The following is a 23,344-nucleotide window of genomic DNA, read 5'->3' as shown; positions in this document are numbered from 1 at the left end:
ACAGATGAGGTTCACCTTTGAGAGGAAACGCATCTTCTTCTCCAATTTGTGTCAGCCGACTTTACCCTGGCAAATCTGGTTAAAGGCTGGAGGATGTGGTCAAGAATGTGCTGGTACCTCCCTTTTCCACAGAAAGGGACCCTAACGTTCAGCAGACAAGTGAGGAATCCTGGATCAGAGGTCACCATGGCCTGTCAAGTTACTCCAATTGCCTTAAGCTCTGCCAAAAATCCCATCACCCCGACTGACATGTTGGCCTCAAAGAGGAATTCCAGGGCAGGAAATAAAGGAAAATTGTAACAGTAGGATTTGAAGAAAATGCGTGTTCCAAAAGCACCAACAAGAGGTAGTGAAAATGCACTAAGATACAATTCAAAAGTGTCTGGCGGGACTGGGCTGCAAGATGAGGAATAAAGGCCACTCTGGGCCACTGGATACACAAGCCTTAGTCTCTGATCAATTTGGAAAGAAAGTGTAGAGGACCTTTTTTAAAAATATATATAATAGAAGCCCTTTATGCAAACACCAAGAGAATACTTACTGGAATGAGAATATATAAAACTAGAGAAAATACTGAAGATTCAGTACACTGTGTGGCAGTTAAAGCGAGCACCGGCTAATTCTAATGATTGCTTTCTTCGATGATTCTGCCAATACTGCCAGCAGCAGATGCTGCTACTGAAATTGGTGATTACCATAGATCTTAGACAAGGTCCAGCCTGTCCCCTCCCTTGACATTCTCCTCCCACCTTTAGCCCCTCCCATTGGTTTGTGTCCCTGCCATTCTCCTCCCACCTTTAGCCCCTCCCATTGGTTTGTGTCCCTGCCATTCTCCTCCCACCTTTAGCCCCTCCCATTGGTTTGTGTCCCTGCCATTCTCCTCCCACCTTTAGCCCCTCCCATTGGTTTGTATTAACAGCTACATCTGTGCATGTATATGCCACAATCTAAAGTTGTATTCTGTGTAGGATGATGTCATCACAGGAAAATAAAAAGAGAAGTTATAGTATTTCCCAGTGTCCGTCAAGTGGTACGTTAGTGCTATCCGTGAATACAAATTTGAGTTCACCTTTGATGAGATGAGTGATTATGACATTTTAAGTCAATGGCATACAGTGAGAATGTATTCCCATGAGAGTCTAAGAAGAAAATGCCCTCGAATTAAAAGAGTAAGATACGAAAAACAAAAAAACAAACAAACAACAACAACAAACCAAAAACCAAAAAAACCAACCATGTCCCATTAGAACTATGGGACTATGAACTATGTCCCATTAGAATTTCCCCAGAGAGACCCCACAGCATGACCTTCACAGCCACTAACCACATGCACAACTCAAGATGTATTCTTCTTAACTCACAGAGAAGAAACATTTGCAAGCAGGACGGGAGGATTCAAAATGAGATTCAAATGCTGTCTAAAATCCTCAAGATGACTCCGTCTCAATTCCTAATATCCTAGATATCAGGAAACTTAGTCTTCATTTCCATTGGCTCAATCTAAGAACAAAGACTTCTTACTTAGTAGTAAGTGTGGTTGCTGGATATAAACCTGCAAGGCAAAAAGTGGGGACAAACACAAAGCTCAGGAACTCTAAGATTAGTTGGAGGAAAGCAGGATTGTATGGAGCTTTACAAAGCAGGGGTGACACACAAATAGAATATTGATTCATTTTCTAAGCCATTTTCTACAAGTAATTGACACGTTCTCTCTTGCCAAAGCTAAGAAGGCAAAAGTTACTGAGTCATAATGAAAGGAGAATGGAAACAGACTTTGAATTGGGGTTTTACGGTCAAACTGCAAAGAGGGATCTATTGAAAACTGTGAGCTAACTGATGAGCTGATAGCTACCTTCTATCCTGAATGATCTCATGAGGCAGCCCTCACTATCTGTCAATCACCAATGCTGGACATCAGGACTACGATTGTCTTGGTACAGTAAGTCTTTAGCAGATGTGCTATAAATCCTCACTACATGTAAAATTAATTTTTGTCACAAATGGCATACGATGCTGTTCTGAATAGAACCATGAGAAAATAAATGACCATGTTGGTGGGGCTGTGAGCTGGAACAAACAACCAGGCTCAAAAACCACAAGGCTCCATCAAGCCAGGGCCAAAAAAGAGAGCTTTGTTCAGGGAGAACCAATGTTACTCAGAACAGTACAGCTCTGTACAATAACAGTAAAGAGCCACAGGGGAGCCAAAGGCTGGCTGTGATGACTAACACTCTTCCAAAAGCATTGTAGGAGTCTGTCCTCAGATAAAATTCTTGAGGACATTAATAACTTTATTTTGTCTTTTAAGAGCCATCAAACAAGTCACAAATCCTAGTATTCAAAGTTGAGTAACAATAACAAAATACTCCACATACTATACCAGTAGGAGGGCTCAGAAAAAGGCAAAACAAAACAAAACAACATAGTTTTCACAGCATAAAGAATGTACATATTGTGGAACGATGAGTGACTCATAGGAAGATACCAAGCTAAAACTAAATAATTGGATTTTTCTAGTGATCTAGTACATTCTTTTCTTAATATTTTTAAACATGAATTCATTTTGGGTGGGAGGAATGCACACACGTGGAGGTCTGAGGATAGCTTGTAGGAGCCATTTCCACATGGTAAGATCACACTCAGGTTGAGAAGGCATTTTTCAACGTACAAGTTCAGTGGGAGTCTGGCCACTGCACCAATCATGAACTTTCAGATAAAGAAACATTAAAAATGCTTATAAAATACTTCAGAAAAACAACAATAACAGAAACTCACTACTGAAGAAAGAAGAAGACATTATATAAAATATTTCCACATGTTAAATAAGCTTTGTATGCACATAAGAAGAAAAAGAAGAGAGGGAAGGGGAGGGGAGGGGAGAGAAGGAGACGGGAGGGGAGAGGAGGGGAGAGGAGGGGAGAGGAAGGGAGGGGAGGGGAGGGGAGGATATATTCATGATATGGAGGTCCATGTGGTATGGGCCAGTGTTGGGAAGGCAGAAGACAGCCCTGAGGAGCACTGTCCTCTTTTGAGACAGATAACTGGTGGTCCAAAGCTCACCAATGAGGCTGAGCAGTGACCCCAAGGATCTTGCAGTCTCTGCCTCCCCATCAGTTGGATCACAAGGACACATCAACCTGCACAGTACTCTTTCATGGGTCCAGGAGATAGAGCTGAGGTCCCTGTCCTAGCAAGGCAACCACTTTGATGAGTGAGCCATCAACCTCTACCCCCACCAAGCCATAAAAAACAATGTTTTATATTTTAGACAAACCAGCTTATGTTTAAAAACAAACAAACAAACAAACAAACCCCTTACTTATAACACCTAAGTAAGTGCCTCACCCATTTCACTTTACTGCTCAAGACATGCCCAGAAATCCCATTTACCTCTGCCTGCCAAGGGTTCCTTTACTCTGTTAGCTGCCTTACAGGCACTCGAATTCTGTAGTTACCTCTCAAAGGATCTGATACTATGAAAGACAGTCCCCTGGGCCTGTGGTAACTCGGTGATAACACACTTGCCAAGTATGTACAACACCCTGGGTTCAATTTCCAGCATAATAAAACCAATTAAGTAAAACCACAAAGAATTACTTAAATAAGTATCTCCCTTTTTCTGCTTCCAGGCTAGATCATCCGTTCACTTCCCCGTGTAACTGCTGTACCAGGAAATACATGGGGTGATTAAATGCTAGTATTTCATTTCTGACCTTTATTAAGAGTGAAAGCTTTCAATTGCTCTGTACACTGTAAACAAGATTTTCAAGAGGCTGCAATAAATATTTGCTAATTTTGAATTAATTTAAGGAGCAGGCAGGTTAATCAAGAGCAATTAATCAAGTCACAAACTAGATGTTAGAAATAAATAAATACATTTTAAAGCCCTCCAACACCTCAGCTATTTCTAGGCTACATTATGACATCCCAATTTATTTTTGAAAACCAATAAAAATATACTATGCTATACTATTTCTAGTGACTAAGGAAGACATTAATGTTTGAAATATGCATGCTGTCAGTGTATACAGTGAAATGGAAAGAGATAGAAATAATAAGATATTTACAAAGTGATTTGAAAGTCATAAAAGCAACAACTCTGGGCCCTGAGGCATGAGGATTGTGGGGAGAGCAAAACCAGCCTGAGTTCCAGAGTAGTTATGACACAGAGCTAAGAGCCTATCTCAAAAAAGAGGGAAGATGAGGCTAGTGGGAGCGCTCAGTGGGTACTTTCTTGATGCAAAGACATGAAGACATGAGGAGTCCAGATCCCCAACCCTCCTGTAAGAGCTGTGTTCAGTGCCATAGAGCCAGGTAGAAGAGATAAGAACATCCCAACAGGGGACTGGAAAGATGGCTCAGTGGTTAAGAGCACTGGCTGCTCTTTCAGAGGACCTGGGTTCAGTTCCCAATACCATCCATCATGGCAGCTCACAACTGTCGGTAACTCAAGTTCCAGTGGATCTGACTCCTTCACACAGATATTCATGTTGTACAAACAACAAATGTACTTAAATAAATAAAAGTTATATAAAATATATAAAAGGCAAGCACACCCAAATATGCACACACATAACCAAAAAACATACCAGCATATGTCTGAAAGAACCACTCCAGATGTGATTAAGCCAAATTATAAAATAAATGTGAGAGAAATGATAAAAGCAAAATAATAAATAATAAATATATAATATATAAATGATAAAAAATAAATATATACAAAGTAATAAAACAATGATATGAGTTTTACGGTCATTTAACTTGAATGAATTATTCTTTGACAAAGCTGATGCATCTTTCATAAAGATGAGGATTGTCCCAGAATTTGAGACAATTTTCATAAATTAAAAACCATAAAACCACTGTGCTGATATGTGTGAGGAGGCAATGCATAACACCCTATGGCAGCCTCAAACACACGTCAAGAGTTCCACGAAGGGCTTGCAGACCATGCCAAGTAGAAATTCACACCAAACCTTCTACAATACCCAGTTCTAAAGACTGAATGCTAAAAAAAAATACAATTATTTTATTTCTAACCTATATGGGAATTTGTAACCTATGGTATATCATCATATCTCATACTTTGGAAAGTTATAAACTTTTATAGGAGGCCTACTCAGGCTTTGTAAAAAGAAAGGATATTGTAAAATATCTTTCATCTAAGTTTGAGTTCAAAGAACAAGAGCTATGGATTCATTCTGTAAGTGTTTATCACCAGGCCTATGGAAACATTTTCAAGCACTTTTTATGTATCTCTCCCTATCTAATTGAAATGAGTAATCCTGAGATCCATAGATGTCCTCACGTGACAGTCAACACTAAAGCCTGCACCTCATAGGCAAACTGACCTGTTACTTTTATAAAATTGTGTCATAAAAACAGTCAAGCATACAAAACAGTTGGAAGCCTAGTAAAATAAATAAACACTCATCAAATAACACCTAGAGCTGGCAACAGTTAAATTGTTACCATATATGTTTTCTCCAAAAGCTACCCTTAGACCCATCAAGTAAAGCATTTGTACCAGCTGCTTCAGCTGCTTGACTCATTTGATGTTAACCGTTCATCTCAGAGACCTTCGAAGCCTACTCCTGATGAAACAGTGTAAAACCCAAAACCAGACTAGACATCAGAGTAGTTAGCCACTGACACGATTAATGCAAGTTACCACAGATCACTTAATTTTTTGATGCCTCTAGTTCATCATTTGTTTAAAAACAAACAAACAAAAAACCAAAACAATGAGGACGCTTAGGCCTATAGCCTAAGCACTGGGGAGGCTGAACCAGGAGCGGCTGACGCAAACCTGAGCTTCGAGTCCCCGTCTCAAAAATAAAAACAGAACAAACAAAAACAAAAAATTTTAAAAACCGAATTCACCTCTACTTTTATTAAATTTGAATAGTTTCAATGCTGTAAGAGAAGCCTGCTCTTCTCACCCTTGGCAATCCACACGTAGAATTTAAACAAACACCTACAAAACAGAAGGCGGCACAGCCTTCCCGTTTAGCCCTCACTCCTGAGAACAGGCAGCTTTTAAAGGATGGCATTCGGTACCGGTAAACCACCGAATCATGAAATTGCCTAATGAAGTATCGATTCTCAACCACGTGTGTGATTTCCTGAAATTTTGGTTCCTATTATGTCATTTCTCAAATCCTTCACTAGCTTCCTGTTAAGCTGCGCCGCTCTCCAGAAGAGGCCTAACAGGTCATTAGGCTTCCATTAGAAGCAATTAGTTGCGAGAAAGAGGCCACATTTCCCTTATTTCCCCCCTGCTGCACACCACACGAGGGTTTTCTACAATGAAAGTGCACACAAGGAAGTAATGAGGGTTTGGCTTCAAGAACTAGTGCGCCAACAGAATCTGTTAGTGTGGTCTTTAATTCGAGTCATTCAGCCCCTACCAAAACCTCACTCTCAACACAGAAGTTCCAGAGCGGGAAAGCAGAATGTTTAATTATTATTAATCTCAAGGAAAGTCTTCTCCAAGCCTTCTCTAGCGCTCATGAGCATCTGAGATTATTGATGTACAGATTTTAAGAAACCACATCCAGCCTGGCACATACCTTCAGTCCCAATACTCAGAGCTCTGTGAGTTCAAGGCCAAGCCTGATCTACATAGTGGTTCCCACCCACCCAGAGTTACAGTGTGACCGTGTCACAAAGAAAAAAGGAAAAGAGGAAGAGGAAAAAGACACCACAACTGCCCTAATTTTGTGTGGAATGAAGACTGGAAATCATGTTGCGTCAGAGATCACTGGCCACTGCTCAGAAGACATGATCCAGTCTGGAAGTTCTAATCGGTGATTAAGTGTTCAGAAAGCCCCATATAGTTTTACTGGCAGAGAACGTAGCCTAATGTGGAGGCTGGCAATAAGCTCCAGAAAGAATAAAAATAAACTGCCACTACAAAAAGACGTGGCATTCTTAAGAAGCTAGTGAGCTATGACGGACACAAACTGGTTGAGTTATGTGTGTCCCTTCACTGTTTCCCTACATATTCCAGCAGTGGACTACGGTAAAACCACAGGCAGGTAAACATAACCGCACTGTTTGTAGAAAAAGAAATCATAGAAAATGTGAGACTTCAATAATACTTCAGCTCTTCGGGGGCAAATTCATAAACATTACGACACCAGGTCAGTGAGACCTTCTTGAAGTTATGGGATGCTTAGAGGAAGAATCTGAGGGTTCATAGGTCATGTGTGGCTTACGTAAATTCAAGCAGCAAATAACGTTGCTTCACACAGGCCTTCTGATTACAATTTCAGTATTTCCCCCATTATACCCACTACACTTACTTTTACAGAACTTTACATAATTAGTATAAATAGTAGGTTGTGTATAGCTCCATAGGGTTATAAAGATTGAACTTAGCTGTTTTATTTGTTATTAGTGGTTAAACTCTAAAGTACTGAGTTCCCATTGGGAAGCAGAGGCAGACAGATTTCTATGAGTTCAAGTCCAGCCTGATCTACATATTGAGTTACAGGCCAACTAGGACTAAACAGTGAGACCCTGTCTACAAAACAAAATGAAAATATTGAATTCTCTAAGTTAAAGTAGGAAGTTTATCACAGAAAATTAGAAGGACTTTTCCATGGCTTTACCTTACAGTGTTGACAAACCCTGAATCCTAATCAGATACTAAAAGAAGGCAGGTGGCAGTGGGCTGGAGAGATGACTCCGTGGTTAAGAAAATTAGCAACTCTCTCAAAAGACAGGAGCCTGGTTCTCAGCACCCGAATCCATTGGCTTACAACCATCTACAACCCTAAGGGCAACCTGACCTGACGCCCTCTTTTTTGCCTTTGTAGGCAGCCAACACACAAGTGCATACCCACAGACAGACACATGTACACACACACACACACACACACACACACACACACACACACACATACACACACATGAACAGCTAAGGAAAACTAGTGGCAGCCTCAGGTAGACAGGACACAGAACATAGGAAAGGGCATCTTTTCTTGAAGGTGATAAAATAAATGTTCACAAACAAGATCATGGTAATGGCTGCAAAACCCTGAAAATAATGGGTTTCTTTTTAGTTTACTGAATAGACTGCATTGTTCCGGATGTCAATTTTATTTCAATGAAGATTTTTTTCTAAGATCTACTTTTATTCATTTTTTTAAAGATTTATTTATTTTATTTATTGCATATGAGTGCTTTATCTGCAGAAGAGGGTATCAGATCACATTATAGATGGTTGTGAGCAATCATGTGGTTGCTGCGAATTGAACTCAGGACCTCTGGAAGAGCAGGCGGCGCTCTTATCCACTGAGCCATCTCCCCAGCCCCTAAGATCTACTTTAAAATTTTATGCATATGCATATTTACCTACATGGGTGTACGCACACCACATCCGTGCCTTGTGCTGGGTGAGGCCAGCAAAGGTTGTCAGATCCCCTGTAACTGGAGTTACAGGCAGTTGTGAGCCTTCATGGGGTGCTTGGAGCTGAACCCTAGTCCATTGCAAGAATAGAAAGTTCTCTTAACTGCCAAGCCATCTCTCCAGCACATCAATAAAGCTATTTAAAAAAAAAGAAAACTGGAGCCAGTACACATGATATTTCTGCTTTATTACATTAACATTCTGAATGTTGGATTATTTGTTCAATATTTACATTATTTGTTCAGCATAAAAAGATACTTAGAAGGAGATGTGGCCCCAAATTTAAGAAGTTTATAATTGAAAAGATAGGACAAACAGTTAAATGTAGTGCTAGAATGTGTGTGTGTGTGTGTGTTCATAATATATATATACATGTGTATGCATACATATACATATATACATGCATATACATGTACATATACACACATATCTTAGAGAAATCCCTGCAACCTGAGCTGCAAAGGAGCACTTGGCTGTTCAACTTTCGGAACCTTCAAACCTTATATTTACAGTCACTGGAGAACTTCTATGTGTTTGCTTCTTTAGATACACAATTTTAAATAACTTTAACCATCCTGTAAATCCTAAAGCTCTATAAGCTTAGACTTGAAGTTAATAATAGACACATTTACTGTGAATCCTTTTTTTTTTTCTAATTTCTGCTTTAAGCCCCATGACATTTCCTCACCAATTGCCTCGTGCCATTTTGTCACTCCAATTGCCTTACAGCATCTTGTGGCTTACATCCAGAGGAAGGCTGCTCCCTGGCTAAGAAGACATCATAAATAGCAATATCCTTGTTGGGAGCATTTGATAAGGCTTCCCGGCATTCATGGGAAAAGGCAGGCATGGTGGCATGTGCCTTTAAGACTAGTGGTGAGGAGGCAGGGGCAGGGGATGCTTGAGGCCCTCTGCACAGCAAGTCATGCAAATTGCTGAGCTCGAGGTTCAGTGAGAGATGCTGTCTCAAAAATAAGGCTGGCTGTGTGCACAGAAGTCAGGCCCTCCGTGGTTAGCTAGGGAGGGAGAAGAAACTGATGGGTCACAATCACCTACTGCTGACCTATCAGCAGCCAACAGACTGTTGGAAAGGGACAAAGGGTCTGGGTCTCTTCTCATTGGTGAGCCATAGGCTATCGTGCTTAATTTCCAACTCAGAGTGACACCGATGACCTTGGCTGAACTCTATGGGATATGAAACAAAACCCAAACTAGTAACTAGGGGGGAAACATTTGTGCGGAGGAGTAGGGGCTCATAGGAGTAGATGGGAGAAAGGGGGAGTTGAGCGGAATATAGTGTGTACAGGCATGAAGTTGTGAAAAACCAAACTTTCCTCATAGAAAAATATTAAAGAGAGTAAGAAAGAAAAGACTGGCCAGGTGTGCTGGCACATGCTTGTAATCCCAGCACTTAGGTAGGCAAAGGCAGGCAGATCTATGAGATCAAGACCGGCATGGTATACAAAGTGAGTCCAGGACAGCCAAGGCTACACAGAGAAACCTTGCCTGGAAAAACAAACAAAACAAAACAAAACAAACAAACAAACAAAAAGACTGTAGGCATAAGGTTATTGTGTAATTCAAATGCTGATTTCTGTACCCACCCCCCCCATATCTGATTATAATCCTTGTTCTTAGAATCTCCTGCTTCAGTGTTGTGTAAACACTGCTTGCCAATTGTTCCCTGATATGCCAATTAAGCAGCTCACAGCCAATCACTGAGCAGGCAAGAGAATAGGGCTGGAATTCCTGCCAGCCAGGGGAGGAGGAGTTAGAGGAAGGGAGGGTTGATTGAGCCAGGAAGATTATCAGGAGAGAGAGCTCAGCAAGTAAAACTACAAAGTGCGAGTCTATCTGAGACGCACCCTGGGAGGAAGCCAAATTAGCTTAGAGGGCTAAGAATAAAGTTAAAACTGCTCAGTTTTTGTGCTGTGAAACTTGTTAAAATAATATAATAGAGTCTCGATTATTTGTATGATAGCTGGGTTAAAAGAGAAACTAAGAAACACTTCTGTAAAAATAACTTTAATAAAAGACATCTGATGTAAACCTACCACAAATACAAGCACACCTTTGTACATGTATGCTGCATACCGACAGACACAAGACACACACACACACACACACACACACACACACACACTCCCCCTACAAAACCTAATAATTCCTTTTCAGAAATGTTATGCATGTTTGAGTATCTTAATATTCACAAGCTTTTTCAAAATGGATTAAATTTCAGTGATTTTTTGGGGGGAGTCAAGCCCACAGAGCTGGAAATCAAGACTAGTTTAATGTTATTCCAATAATTCTTTTACCAATGAACTCTGGTGAAGAAATGCCACAATCCCCTAGATGCAGGCAACATGCTTTTATACACTAGGTATCTCTTTGCTCCATTATCTATTCCCAGAATTCACAGCTTCACTACAGGTTCTACCTATTCCACAAGATCCATATTGGATATTTCCTTTCTAAACTCTCCTGTCATTTCAATCAGAATTTCCTGTCTTTTGCTTTATCACATCCCATTTAGACCCTGTACTATTTGGTCCTTAGCATTCCATTCCGGGCCGGAATATTTGGTCCTGTGCTTAGGCGGATGGGGGGTTTGATCTAACAGCTTCATAAAACATTTTTAATTGATACATATTATTGTGTGTGACCATGTTAAAAATTCAGCATCTTGGCTGGGAGCGAGCAAGTAAATAAGTAACACCTTACAATGGAATTTGACCTTGTGTGTAAGAGCCTTTAATGAAGGTGAGATAAACCTGTTTTTTAGGATGCCAAGGGTGGGACTGGAATGGTCTCATGAGAGAACAGGTGAGGTTAATCCACTAGAAGACAAACCACCTCGTGTGGGATCTTGATTGTTGCCAGCTGAAAAGATCCCGTGACCAGATTCTGGGAGGAGATATATAAATGAGGGCAGAACTGGAGGCGGGGTTTTTTGGAGACTTTGGATAGTTTTGGCTGTTCATCGCTCCACTTTGAGACACTCCTAGAGAGAACTGCTTGAGGGAACCTTTGGGCTGAGATTCTGGGTTCTGGTTACTCCAGGTTCCAGCAGAATAAATCCTGCTGATTACGCCAGGAGAATCGTTCCTCAGAACTGATGTCCTTATGGTTTTGTTATTGTATTCCTTAATCCTATTTTCATATTGTTTTGGTTAGTCGGGTTATAAGTGATGTATGCTTGGTTAATAAGATGTAATAAAAAAAATTGGATAAGGAAATTGTGCCTACACTTTAATTTTACACTTTTGGAGCTGTTGTTATATTCTACCCAGGGTATTCTGAAAATAATCAGGATAAGTTCAGTGACTCAAGAGCATGCTCGCCACCCTGTAACTTATCATGAGAATGCTGGTAACAAACATGCACCTTACCACACATAAGGGCTTGGAAAAATTATGGCAAACTGAAGCCATTCAATAGAATTTAACTTATGCCATTAAAAAATCACAATGTAAGAAATATGTGTTGACCCAGAGGAAAGCATTCATAACATATAAAGATTTAAGGAGAGATATAAACACAAGGAGAAAGCTCACTAGCAAAAAAAAAACCCTATCCCTACCATGCTTATATATCAAACCAAGTCTTGGAGATGCCAGCTACCTCAGCTTGCACAGGACAGAGGTATAGGCACTATGATCCTATAGATTCTGAACCTTAAAGACATACAGAAAATGTTCTCAACCTATACAAGTTCCTTTCTTCTCTTCCTCTAACCTCTGTAATGCTTACCCTTTTATAAGTAAGGTTTCTCATTTTATAAAATACCTTAAGCAATTAACAAGAACATTTGCTAAAAGCCTACCTGTAATGTGCCAGGAATGGTGGCACAAGGCTACAAGCTCAGCTCTTGGGAGGCAAAGCTGGAACGATTACTCCAGGTTTGAGGCCAGGCCAGGCTAAGCAGTGAATCCCAGGCCAGCCTGGGCTGTGCAGTGAAGACTAGGCCAGCCTAAGCTTCAGGCATGCCTAGGCTATATGAGATGAGACCCTGCCACAAAAATGATTACTTAATTATTTTTTTTTAAAGCTAACTAATTAATTGTAGACTTGTGCCAAGAAAATCAAACTCTGTATTTGGTCAAAACACATGATACCAAAATGCGTTCATTCTTAAAGATTTGAGAAATGTATTTTAAAATTTTTATTTCTCCCCATTCTCCTACAATAGTCACAGGACAGTTGACAGGCTTTGGATTTAAAAGAACAGAGCTTCTATTTTAGCCTATATTAGCTTAATTCAGCGCAATATAGTTGTATTGTGGCTTCAAAGATTACAGTTATCAAGGAGGAGCCTGGAAATCCAGGGGAGCCCTCAAAACAGGGAAATGGATATCCTGTGGGACTTTTACCTCAAGGTCAAGGGAGAGGCTAGCCTGGACTTCTCCAAGCAGAACTGCAAACAGAAAACATGACCTGTCTTCAGTGTTCTTTCCTCTTACTCTGTACAGAACAGTGGTGTATAGCAGCCCTGCCTAGGATGGCCCAGACTTTATCTCAGGAAGCCCAGCCCCCAAGGCACAAAGCTTTTCAGAAACATTCCCTAGGCCATTATGCTGTGGACTTCTTTATTAGGATTTGGGGGTTCCTTTAGTGTTCCAGACTACAAGGACAGCAACAATACCACCTACAGACACAAGACGCTGTACACATACTCCCTTGGTCATCTGCTTGACCCATGAATACTCAGCTTGTGCCAGGATTCCAGAATTCAGTGATGTTTGGAGGGATTAATTATACTCTCGTTTTCTAAAAAGAGAACTGAGATACAAACCCAGTCAATGGCTTGTCAAGGTGATTTAAAAGTGGTAAAAGACCAGGCCAGAATTATGTGAATTCATGGTCTTATTCTAAACTAGGATGAACCCTTTGACTCACTGCAACTCTTTAAAAGTGCAAACAATTACTAATGTTAATTATTAAAAAGAATACCTGTTATGGCAGTATAGGAGGACTGTAATTCTATTTCTCTGGAAGCTGAGGCAGGTGGATGCTAAGCTGAAGATCATCATGGGCTACAAAGCCAGAGAGAGCCTCAAAAAACAAACAAACAAACAAACAAACAAACATGGCTAGAGAGAAAGCTCAGTGCTTACAACCACACAGTGCTCTTTCATAGGACTGGAGTTTGATTCCCAGCACCCATGATAGGCAGCTCACAACTACCTGAAACTCTAGCTCCAAGAGATCCAAACCTCTGGCTACACTACTATGCACATCACTATAGACAGACACATATAGATATACATACTTAAAAATAATAAAAGTAAATCTTTTTAAAAAATTGTATACAAACAAGTAATAAATGAGAAGAAAATATTTTAAATTCCTTAGAACAACTTAGGTGAATTTCTGTGATTTACGGGCCCAGGTTATCACTTCAGTCTACACTGAACATATGTAGTTGGCACATGAGAACCATTGAGTACATGAACTTCAAAGAAGAGAAAATGTTTCAGTAAGAAAAGGTGCACCATAGCTGACTCCTTTCCATTTATCTTTTAAAGGAGCTATTATGTGCCTTAAATATGATGATAAAAAACTACATTTGGGTATGGAGAATTAGGCTCAGTGAATATATAATTCAATACTTGTGGTATTGAGACTCAAACCAAACTAAATTATGAGCCAAAAAAAAAAAAAAAAAAAAGAACCAACTATATCAATTTGCATTAAAATGAGCCAATCCATCCTTTGTACAAAGCTGAGAAATGAACCCATTTAAAAACAAAAAAAAAAAGCCTATAGAAACCGGAAAAAATTCTTTGCTCTCATAGAGCCAAAAATTGATATTAAAATAGTTTCAAAAATAATGTAGTTTGTTGTTTTTGAACTTCTGGATGAAAACAAATACCAAAGCATTTCCAAAACAGTGGGCAATAAAACATCTCTAGAAGGTGTGTTTCCTTCCCTGTACAGTGAAAACACGAGGCAGCCATAACTACAAGGAATATAGCAATCACTTAAGCTGCTGTCTCGTTCTTTCCTGCATGGTTCCAGGTAGCTCAGGAGAACCCCTGTAACTACCTGACGTGAAATGCAAACAGATGCTGCATCTAGAATCAGAAACGCTGTCAACAGGACAAGTTGGCCAGGCATCTCTTGCCCTGTTCCTTCACTGTAGCATTACAAGAGCTTTTTTTTTCTCCTCCAGTTCTTAAGTGGAACTGACAACAATTTTTTCCATAGATAGATAGATAGATATGATTAATAGATAATGATTGATAGATGACAGATATATATTTATAGAGATATATAAACATATCTATAGATATATATTGGCACTAATTTAGAAAACATATGGGAACTTTAAAACACTATAAATTGGGTATCTTATCATTGTTTTATTAGCTATTTTCCCACAGGGTCTGGGGGTTGTTGCTTTCTTGTTAATTTGCTTTGTTTTTCTATGTAAACAATTTTACCCTAATTCTCTTACAATAGGAAAAATACAGACACCATAAATGTGGGCTGAGAGGGTGGCCCAGTGCAGAGATTGTTTGGCTTGGGCTTGATTCTCAGAAACCACATAAAAATGTCTGTGGTGTGGTGGTGTGTGTGTGCAACTGTCTCTTTAATCCCAAGGCTGGGGAAGGCAAAACAGGAAAAATCCATCCCTGGAGTTCACTGGCCAGCCAGTCTAGGCAGATTGATAAGGTCACGCCCAACGAAAGATCCTGTCTCAAACGAGATGGCAGCATCTATGAATGTGGTGAATTGAATAGGAGTGGCCCCCATAGACTCGTGCATGTGAGTGCTTGGCCCATAGGGAGTAGCGCTACTAGGAGGTGTGGCCTTGTTGAAGGAAGGATGCCACTGTGAGGGCGGCCTTTGAGGTCTTATAAATGCAAGGCTGGTGTGTACACACTCTCCTTATGCTGCCTGAGTATGAAGACGTAGAACCTCAGCTCTTTCTTTAGCACCATGTCTACCTGCACACTGCCTTGCTTCCCGCCATGATGCTAATAGACTAAACCTGTAAGCCAGCCCCAATTAAGTGTTTTCCCTTATAAGAATCTCTTCATAGCAACTGTCTACCAAGCTCTGTAATAAACGTGCACTAACATGCACTAGGAGAAGGAAGTGATGGTGGAGGAGGACCAGCAGCTGCAAGGGAAGAGGAGGTGCCCAGTGTGAAAAACCAAAGTCTCTCACCAACTGTTAGAGATTGACCCTTGGGCCTTAAATACATATGCTAGGTAAGTGTTCTCCTTGAGCTGCACACACAGCCTTTAGGTTTTAATGTTCCAGTGTGAGACAGAGTCTTACAACATTATACAACCTGACCCTCAACTCACTCTGTATACCACCCAGGTCTTGAACTTGCAATCTTCCAGCCTTTGCTTCCCAATTAGCTGAGATCACAGGACCTGTACCACTGGACCTGACCTAACTACGTCCTCACTTTACATTCCTCCAGAATTTTGTTCAGGCTTTATCACGCCACGCTGTCACATCAGCCATTTATTTATTAAGTGTTAAAAAGCACTGTCTGTTTCTATAAATGAGTTTTGCTACAAATCAATCTTGTAGAACTCCACAGAACTGAACCAACTAGGAAAAGAAAAATGAAAAGCAACCCTCTGCTGCACTTCACATCCTTTCCAATTTCAATTATTTGGACTCATTTACCTTGCCCAAGAGTGAATAAACTTTGTGCAAGTGAGAAAGCTACAATGGCATGACATTTTCTATATTCTTCTATCTCTGGCGGGAGCTCTGCTAATTGCTTAATTTCAGGAGCTAAATATAAACAACTAACTATGCTGAGAGAGAGAGCAGCAGGGCTCAGCCAAGAGTTAAGAGAAAATGGTGAATGTCTGCAGCTTTCAAACCCATGCATAAAGGCTGGAAATTTCCACTTGGTACTTAATAAATTGGACCCCAAAGAAAACACAAGCCATCAAGCTTTTAGTCACAGTGACGAAATACAATTTGGAAAACCTTCTCCAATACAGAGTGCTATGCCAGCTCTCTCTGCAGAAGATCTTTCTGTTTGCCCAATTGTATTAGCATCCCTCATCTAGAGTTCCAAACAAGATTTCAGTTCCTAAAGAACCATAACATGTAATTTTGTCAGTCCTATTATTTTTAATCATATAAAAGCATTATACTAAATCATAAGCTAAGTCATTGGTAACACGAGTTTTCTGATTAACAACGTGTTACTACCTAATTAGGTAATTAAAAAATAATTTTGATGTTCACATTGACTTGAGGAATTATGGTAAAAAGAGAGGAAGCTGCTGCTCCTTTGGGAAGCCACAAGGCAAAACATGTGACTGTCACAGGCAGAAATGAAGGTCTTTGGTTCTGGTCCTCATGTCAGTAATCTCTCCCTCAGCAGGGACTGCAGAAGACAGAGTTAAGTATGTACTCTACCTGGGAGTTCACACCACTCTGATGAGACCAGCAAGGAGCATCAGGGAAAAGGGAGAATAAATACAACTCCCTCTGCCCAGGTCATTTTGTTCCATAGCACCTCAACCTGATAAGTCTTCGAACTGTCTAACTCACTGGTTTCTTATGAAACCAAGACGGGACAAGTCTTCTTACGATCAAGGGGACCCCAGGCTTGGGTGTCCATTTTCTGTGGTTCAAGAAATATGTGTATGGTTCGATTATTGAAAGAAACCAAGGGAGTCGGATAGTTGGCCTTAAAATACCTCTATCAACATTCAGGCTGTATCCAAGTCAAGTTTTAATGTTCCGAAATACTTCAGGACATGCTACTCAAGGAGAGCAACATATGCTCCTGAAAGAGCATGGAGGGATGTTTCAGAGTTAAACCTATAAAGCCTACTTTTAAATGTACTTCTGTATTTGCCATATTTTTAAAAAGACCTACACTCCACCTTAAATGAACCAAACATATTTGTACAGATGACAGACAGCATAGGAACTGAAAAGTCATTTCAAAAACTGATAAACTGAGATGTCTTCAGAGTTCCATGGCTACCCTTTACACATGTACCCGCAAGCTCCATGTGGTCCACACACATGAACATTTACAGAAGAAACTGATTGTGTTTAAACATCACTCGTCAACCCTGATTTCCCAAGCCTTCATTTTACCTTACTAGCAAACCATCAGTGACCAAGTGGTGGGAAAATAACACATAGAAAGAAGGGGCAATCAGTCTGGGTGCTAAGAAGACAAAATTGAACACTCAAACAAGTCAACACTGCGACCATTGAGCAGATGATTCTTACGATAGCATATGTGCACAATTTTGAACTAATAACACAGCTGGATGCTTAAAACATTTTAACTGATAGGATACATGGCAAAATGTTTGGGCACAAAATCATTTTAGCTAAACTGGTTTACATATACATGCTGGCAGCATAAAAGTTATAAAACTAAATCAAAAAAATTTTAAATGCTTAGGTCATGAAGAACTCAATTTATAATACTATTTTTTCAAATTTTTATAAAAACACTAACTTACCTTACAAGAATCTACTCTTTTCCATGTTGATTATTAAATATGCCATTAAAAGTGGCACTGAGGGCATGGGGAGGGGCTTATAAAATTTCTCTCCAACACAACATAACCTCATTAGTTTTCAATCCAAGGACTTAATGATACAAAAGAGACCAAAACAATCACAAAATGAAAACAAGTTAACATCAGTAGCATTCTTAAAAGTCATTTACACCCAGCTTTACCTCCACTGTGCTCTAATAGAGGAAAAATTATACTCTGGACTCATTAATATTTTAAAGAAGCTAAGTGATCTAAGCCAAAGCAGGAGAAATTAGCATCCAGTGTGGGGTGGCCTTAGGTCATTGGGGGCAATTTCAATGCTGCTAATTATATCCCAAGCCAGCAGCCATTATGTTTTAGTTTTCTGCCCAAATTTTAGGGGTTGTATAATCAGAAAGAAATGTTTTTCAAGGCAAAAAAAAAAAAAAAAAAAAAAAAGCAACTGCTTGTATAGTTGGGGGGAGGTTTACCTGGAGCCACAATTTTCCCAAGTTCTGCTAATTTCTGTCCCTTTTCTTCTTTGAAACAGATAGGGAAAAAAAACTCAAAATTTTACACAAATTTCCAATTGTCTTACATTTATATTATATTCTTACAGTCAAACTTGAAAGCAAACCAAGAAAAGACAAAAGAAAACGAAATGTCTCTGAGAGGAAGTTCTATAAATGACAGATACTCCACACAACAGGCAAAAGAAACACACGAAGGAAAAAGAGGAAAGGCACAAATAATCGGACAGCAGATTCCACACTACCAAGATGAACTCAAAACAGACTTATCCTTTGGTCAATGCAATATTTCTATTTATCTATCTATCTATCTATCTATCTATCTATCTATCTATCTTTCAATGTACTTAAAATAGATTCTCTCTGTATTTTTATGGCACAACACTGAAGTGTTTAACATTTCCTTTCTAAAAAAACTAAATATAGAGGATGTAGGAGATATAGGGAAAAAATAGCCGAGACAACCTTTGCAATTTAAAAGGAAGAGATTTCAGTGCCGCGCAAAGCAAATAAACAGCACAGGCAAACTTCAAGCACAGCGGTACCACTGGTGCCTAAACCACAAGTGTCTTCAGTAAATACAGATATCATGTCATTCATTAAGAAGGGCAATTGACGTTTAATTCCGCTACTGTAACTTTTATTTATAATAATATGAATTAGGATCCATTTTCCAAATACAGTAAGACAAATAAAATATACATGTTTACCAGCTCATTTATTCATAGTAATCATCATGAAGCCACGTCCCTCCCTGTCTGGAGTCCCCAGGTCTCATATATCACTGCCTTACATTGACACCTACTGGAAAGTACTGGAACTGTGTGTCCCCAACTGCAGTGTCTGAACAGTAACTAATTTCATATATGTAAGAGAACATATGAGAAAGGTACATTTCAACTGCAAATAAGATAACTTCACATTTACAAAAGGTAACACGTCCGCTGAATATTTAAATCCTAAGTCATCTTGGAGAAATTATAAATCTCAATAAATCTTCACAAAGAATAAACCTGTTGGGAGTGAACTTCCCCCCTGATTTCATTAACACGGACCCTGCTTGTTTAGGGTCTTACCAGTCAGTCAGTGGCTTTCCCCAGCACCTGAATTTTGCTTTGTGCATAGAACTAAACTTCTCCAGTGACTATACAACTCAAAAAGCTCCTCTGCTTTTGGGAAACAAAAGATAAAAAATGATCCAGCTTTTTTTTTAATGCTTCATACATCTATAATGTTGTTAGCTTTTTGTAAAAGTAACATGTGTTAATGATTTGTATATTTATACTGATAGTGAAAAGGTAAAATAATACACATTAGCAAGTGCATTTTCCTCCATTATCAAAATTGGCTTTTTGTGAAAAATGGAAATGTGTTATGAAAACACACTGATTCTTATAGGAGATGAAACCCTAATATACCCAACAGTTAGTTGTGTACTTTCACAACTGAACTAATAACTTGGATCAAGTTTTAAATAACTTAATACAATTGGAAATACAGTATTTATTCAAAGAATGTCTCACTACCTTAATTTATTTTTGGAAAATCATATTTTATAAAGCAAGTTTCGGGGCAGATATACATTATGTTGGAAAAAGTTTAAGACACAACAGTATGATCAAATCAAATAAACAGAATACTGCTTCCTGATGCTGATCTATTTCCTTTCAGGCAGAGTCGAAGTGTTTGGACACATAGATCTTATATCACCAGAAAGAAAATGTCCTAAGATGCATCTTTCCCAATTACAGACCAGTTGGTCCTTTAAAGAACAATGGGATGCCTTCTTTAGAAGAGTCCTAAGTAATTCCCAGGGAGAGAGCATAGTACTGTAACGACATAAAAATTGACTTGCTGCTGTTACAATCACCCTTTCACACCATATCATCTCATTTTTAAAAAAATAAGGACACAGTATGAACACTGAATAACATAGATGCATGGGCAATAACAAAAACTAACCTAAAACAGCACAGGAGCTTGTATTTAAAATGACTGACACCGTGTCCAAAATGTACAACTGTCAAACAAGTTACCTCCTAAAACACTTCTCCATCCACCTGTCCACGGAAAACTGAGATCTTCAGCTTTAACTACAACATGCGTGACTCCAAGATCAGAAAAAATTTTTAGGACGGGCTAAGCTTGTTTTTAAAACGGGCATTACTTTCCTTAATTGGAAAAAAAAAATCAGCTATATAAAGATGAACACACTAAGCAAGCTGTTGAAAGACTGCTTCAAGCTTTCTGCTTGATTCTGCTAGAGTTTAACATTAGATTAATGTGCCGTTAAATATTAAAATATTACGAAGTAGTCCAGAGGTAACAGGTTTTAACGAAAATAGTTTGTCATCTTGTCTCTAAATAGCCCATCTCAGAAGACAAGGTGGTAAATGATAAAATAAAATAGTACTTGTCTTGGAGGCTTAAACACATTTTAATAGAGCCTCTTAACGGCTTTTGCAATCAGCTGCCAAGAAAGGGAGGTTTTCCTTTCCTTACTAAGACCCCGAAAAGATGAGTATTTCCCAGGCAGGCAACAGGGATTCTTTAGATACCCGACTCCCTGTTTCCAGTCAGTTACCTTGCAAAGCTTCTGGTACCGCGGAGAGGAAACTGCCATCCTTTGCAAACGATGTAACAAAACCACAACTTTCTGCAGGGACGTTCTCACCACGGCCATCATTTTAAGTTTACCACACTTCTGAAGAGTCCTCAGAATTTGCATTATAAATGAAGAGCAGCGATCATTTCCTCCCGGTCACTGGACAATGATTTGCCAGTTCTCTGAGCATGCTCGTTTCCAGAAACGCATTTCAAAGATACAAGGGGGGCGCGGGGCGGGGGGGGGGGGGTAAGGTTCTAGAGAAAAGGAAGCTGGAAGTCCATCAACTTCTTGATTTGACAAAAACACTGACGACCGCCACCCAGACAGCCTCCAGCAGATGCTCACAGCCAGGACCTGCTCAGCCTGGCGTGGCAAGAAATGAAGCAAGTTGCAGGGCAGCCAAGCGCTGCCGGCTGCAGGGAAGGAGAGCGCTCCGGAGCCAAGAAGATATTAAGTGAGACACTAAAGCAGAAGCTACAAAGCCCACTTCCCGCGGGGACGAAGAGTGAACACCGTCACTGCCACGGTGCATGCCTGGTAGCTGGTTTACATGAGGAGACCGAGTGGCAGGGAGCCTGAAGCGCTACAGAGGGATGTGAGCACTCCCAGCGGAACGCGGCTCAGCCTGTGCTTGTTGGATGAGTAGAAGAAATACTGAGGGGCACAGAGAGACCTGTGTGAAAGACCAGAGCGCACACACTCCGTGCTAATAAATCACCATGAGCCAGACTGGACGCAGCACCATCTAAAACAAAACCTTATTTACAGAGATACAGGTTTACCTGAGCCCCAAAGGCAGAGCTGAAAAATGGGCTGCCAGGTCCCCGTGCAGGAGGAAATCATGCTAGAAATCAAATAGGCTCCCTCTAACTAAACAGCCAAGTTAATAAAGAGAAGAAACGCGCATGGCCAACTCCTCTATCTCCCTCTTAGACAGCAGCTTCATGATCTCATATTGTTTGTCATAACGCTGTTTTAATTTCATGAATAGGAAATCCAAGACGACAATTGTATAATGTCATAGGAAGGGCCGGTACAGATTGTGTGTGTGTGTGTGTGTGTGTGTGTGTGTGTACGTTTTGCATTATGAAATGTTTGGCACACTGCCTCAGAGGACCAGACTATCCCAGATGATTAAGTGGCTGGGTAAAAGGGCACAGCCAGCAACAAACCCCATGTGTTCCTCATTACCACCGGCCTGCCAGCTCTAACAGCCCAGGGAACACTCACTGCCTGTTCACCTCTCTGGCATCTTCCGGAACTTCTTTTCCTCCCCCTGTCTCCTCAGTCCTTCACTCTGGTGTGATTTAAAGTCTCCGGTGGGGTCTAATAGGCAGGTTCATCAGGAAGCTTCTGCCTGCATATAATTCCCGTCAGCTCCTTATTGGGAATCTATACTGCCTCCCCCTGGTGAGGCTGACAAAGCCAAAAACAGTGCATTACGACTATTTAAAATGCTAGTTCTTAGGCAAATAGGAAGAAACACATGAGTGATGGAACATGGTCAAGAGTCCAAAGGGTTGAGAATGGGGACTGACCCTAAAGGGAAAAGTGGATTTCTGAAGTGGTAAATGTTCTTCTACATTGACAGGAGCTATCACGACACATCTCTGAGTGTACAAAATAACAACAAAACCCTGACTTATAGAATATAAACATACAGTACAGTATGGGAATAACAGGCAGAAGACTAGCTATAAAAATACAAACTTACAAGTTGAGCATCTTTTACCTGAAACGCTTGGGCCCATGAGTGTTTGAAGCGTCACGGTTTTCACATCATGGAATGACATATTTGCATGAATATAATGAGATATTCCAGACTCAGGCCCACACACAACAGTCAACTGTGTTTCACAAACCTTCTGCATCAACCCTGAGCATGATTTTTATAACATTATTACTGATTCCGTGCATGGACTGATTATCATGGTATGGAATTCTTCCCCGGGGCTTCATGTCACCATTCAGCAACTAATGGATTTTATAGGATCTTAGTTTCAGTGTTTTTTTTTTTTTTTTTGGTTTTTTTTTTTAATTAGGAATATTTAACTTGGGTGTTTACTCCACAAGCACACTGTTGAGTATAGGGATAGAGCTAAAGGATCTTCTGTCTTCTACAAGACAGAAGTGGAAAAACCAGGCAGGCAGCAAGCACAGGGCAGGACAATACAAAGATTCTAAGACACAAGGTCTTGCAGATCCAGCCCATTCTTACACCCACCCCAGAGAGGCCATGAGGAATCGCAAGTTTATGCAGCAAAGAACCAAAGCTTCTCTAAATCAATACTGCTAGGATATA

General features: G+C 40.0%; 1 protein-coding gene across 9 annotated transcripts in view; it reads right to left on the bottom strand.

Moving 5' to 3' along the window:
- The window catches only part of UTRN (utrophin), a 490,767-nt gene that overhangs the window by 211,085 nt on the left and 256,338 nt on the right, over window positions 1–23,344 (bottom strand). The window contains exon 1 of one of the 9 annotated variants that reach the window (XM_084777019.1): window positions 21,019–21,636. The exons of the other annotated variants lie outside the window; for them this stretch is intronic. Coding sequence (XP_084633145.1) covers window positions 21,019–21,162 — 144 coding nt within the window. The 5' untranslated portion in view covers window positions 21,163–21,636. Of the gene's footprint in view, window positions 1–21,018; window positions 21,637–23,344 lie in introns of those variants that run through there. 9 annotated transcript variants of the gene reach the window in all.

The sequence above is a fragment of the Acomys minous genome (genome assembly GCF_964271855.1).
Source record: "Acomys minous genome assembly, chromosome: 3".
Lineage (NCBI taxonomy): Eukaryota > Metazoa > Chordata > Mammalia > Rodentia > Muridae > Acomys > Acomys minous.
Note: the sequence above shows the minus strand (reverse complement) of the source record. Positions and strands in the feature narration are given on the sequence as shown.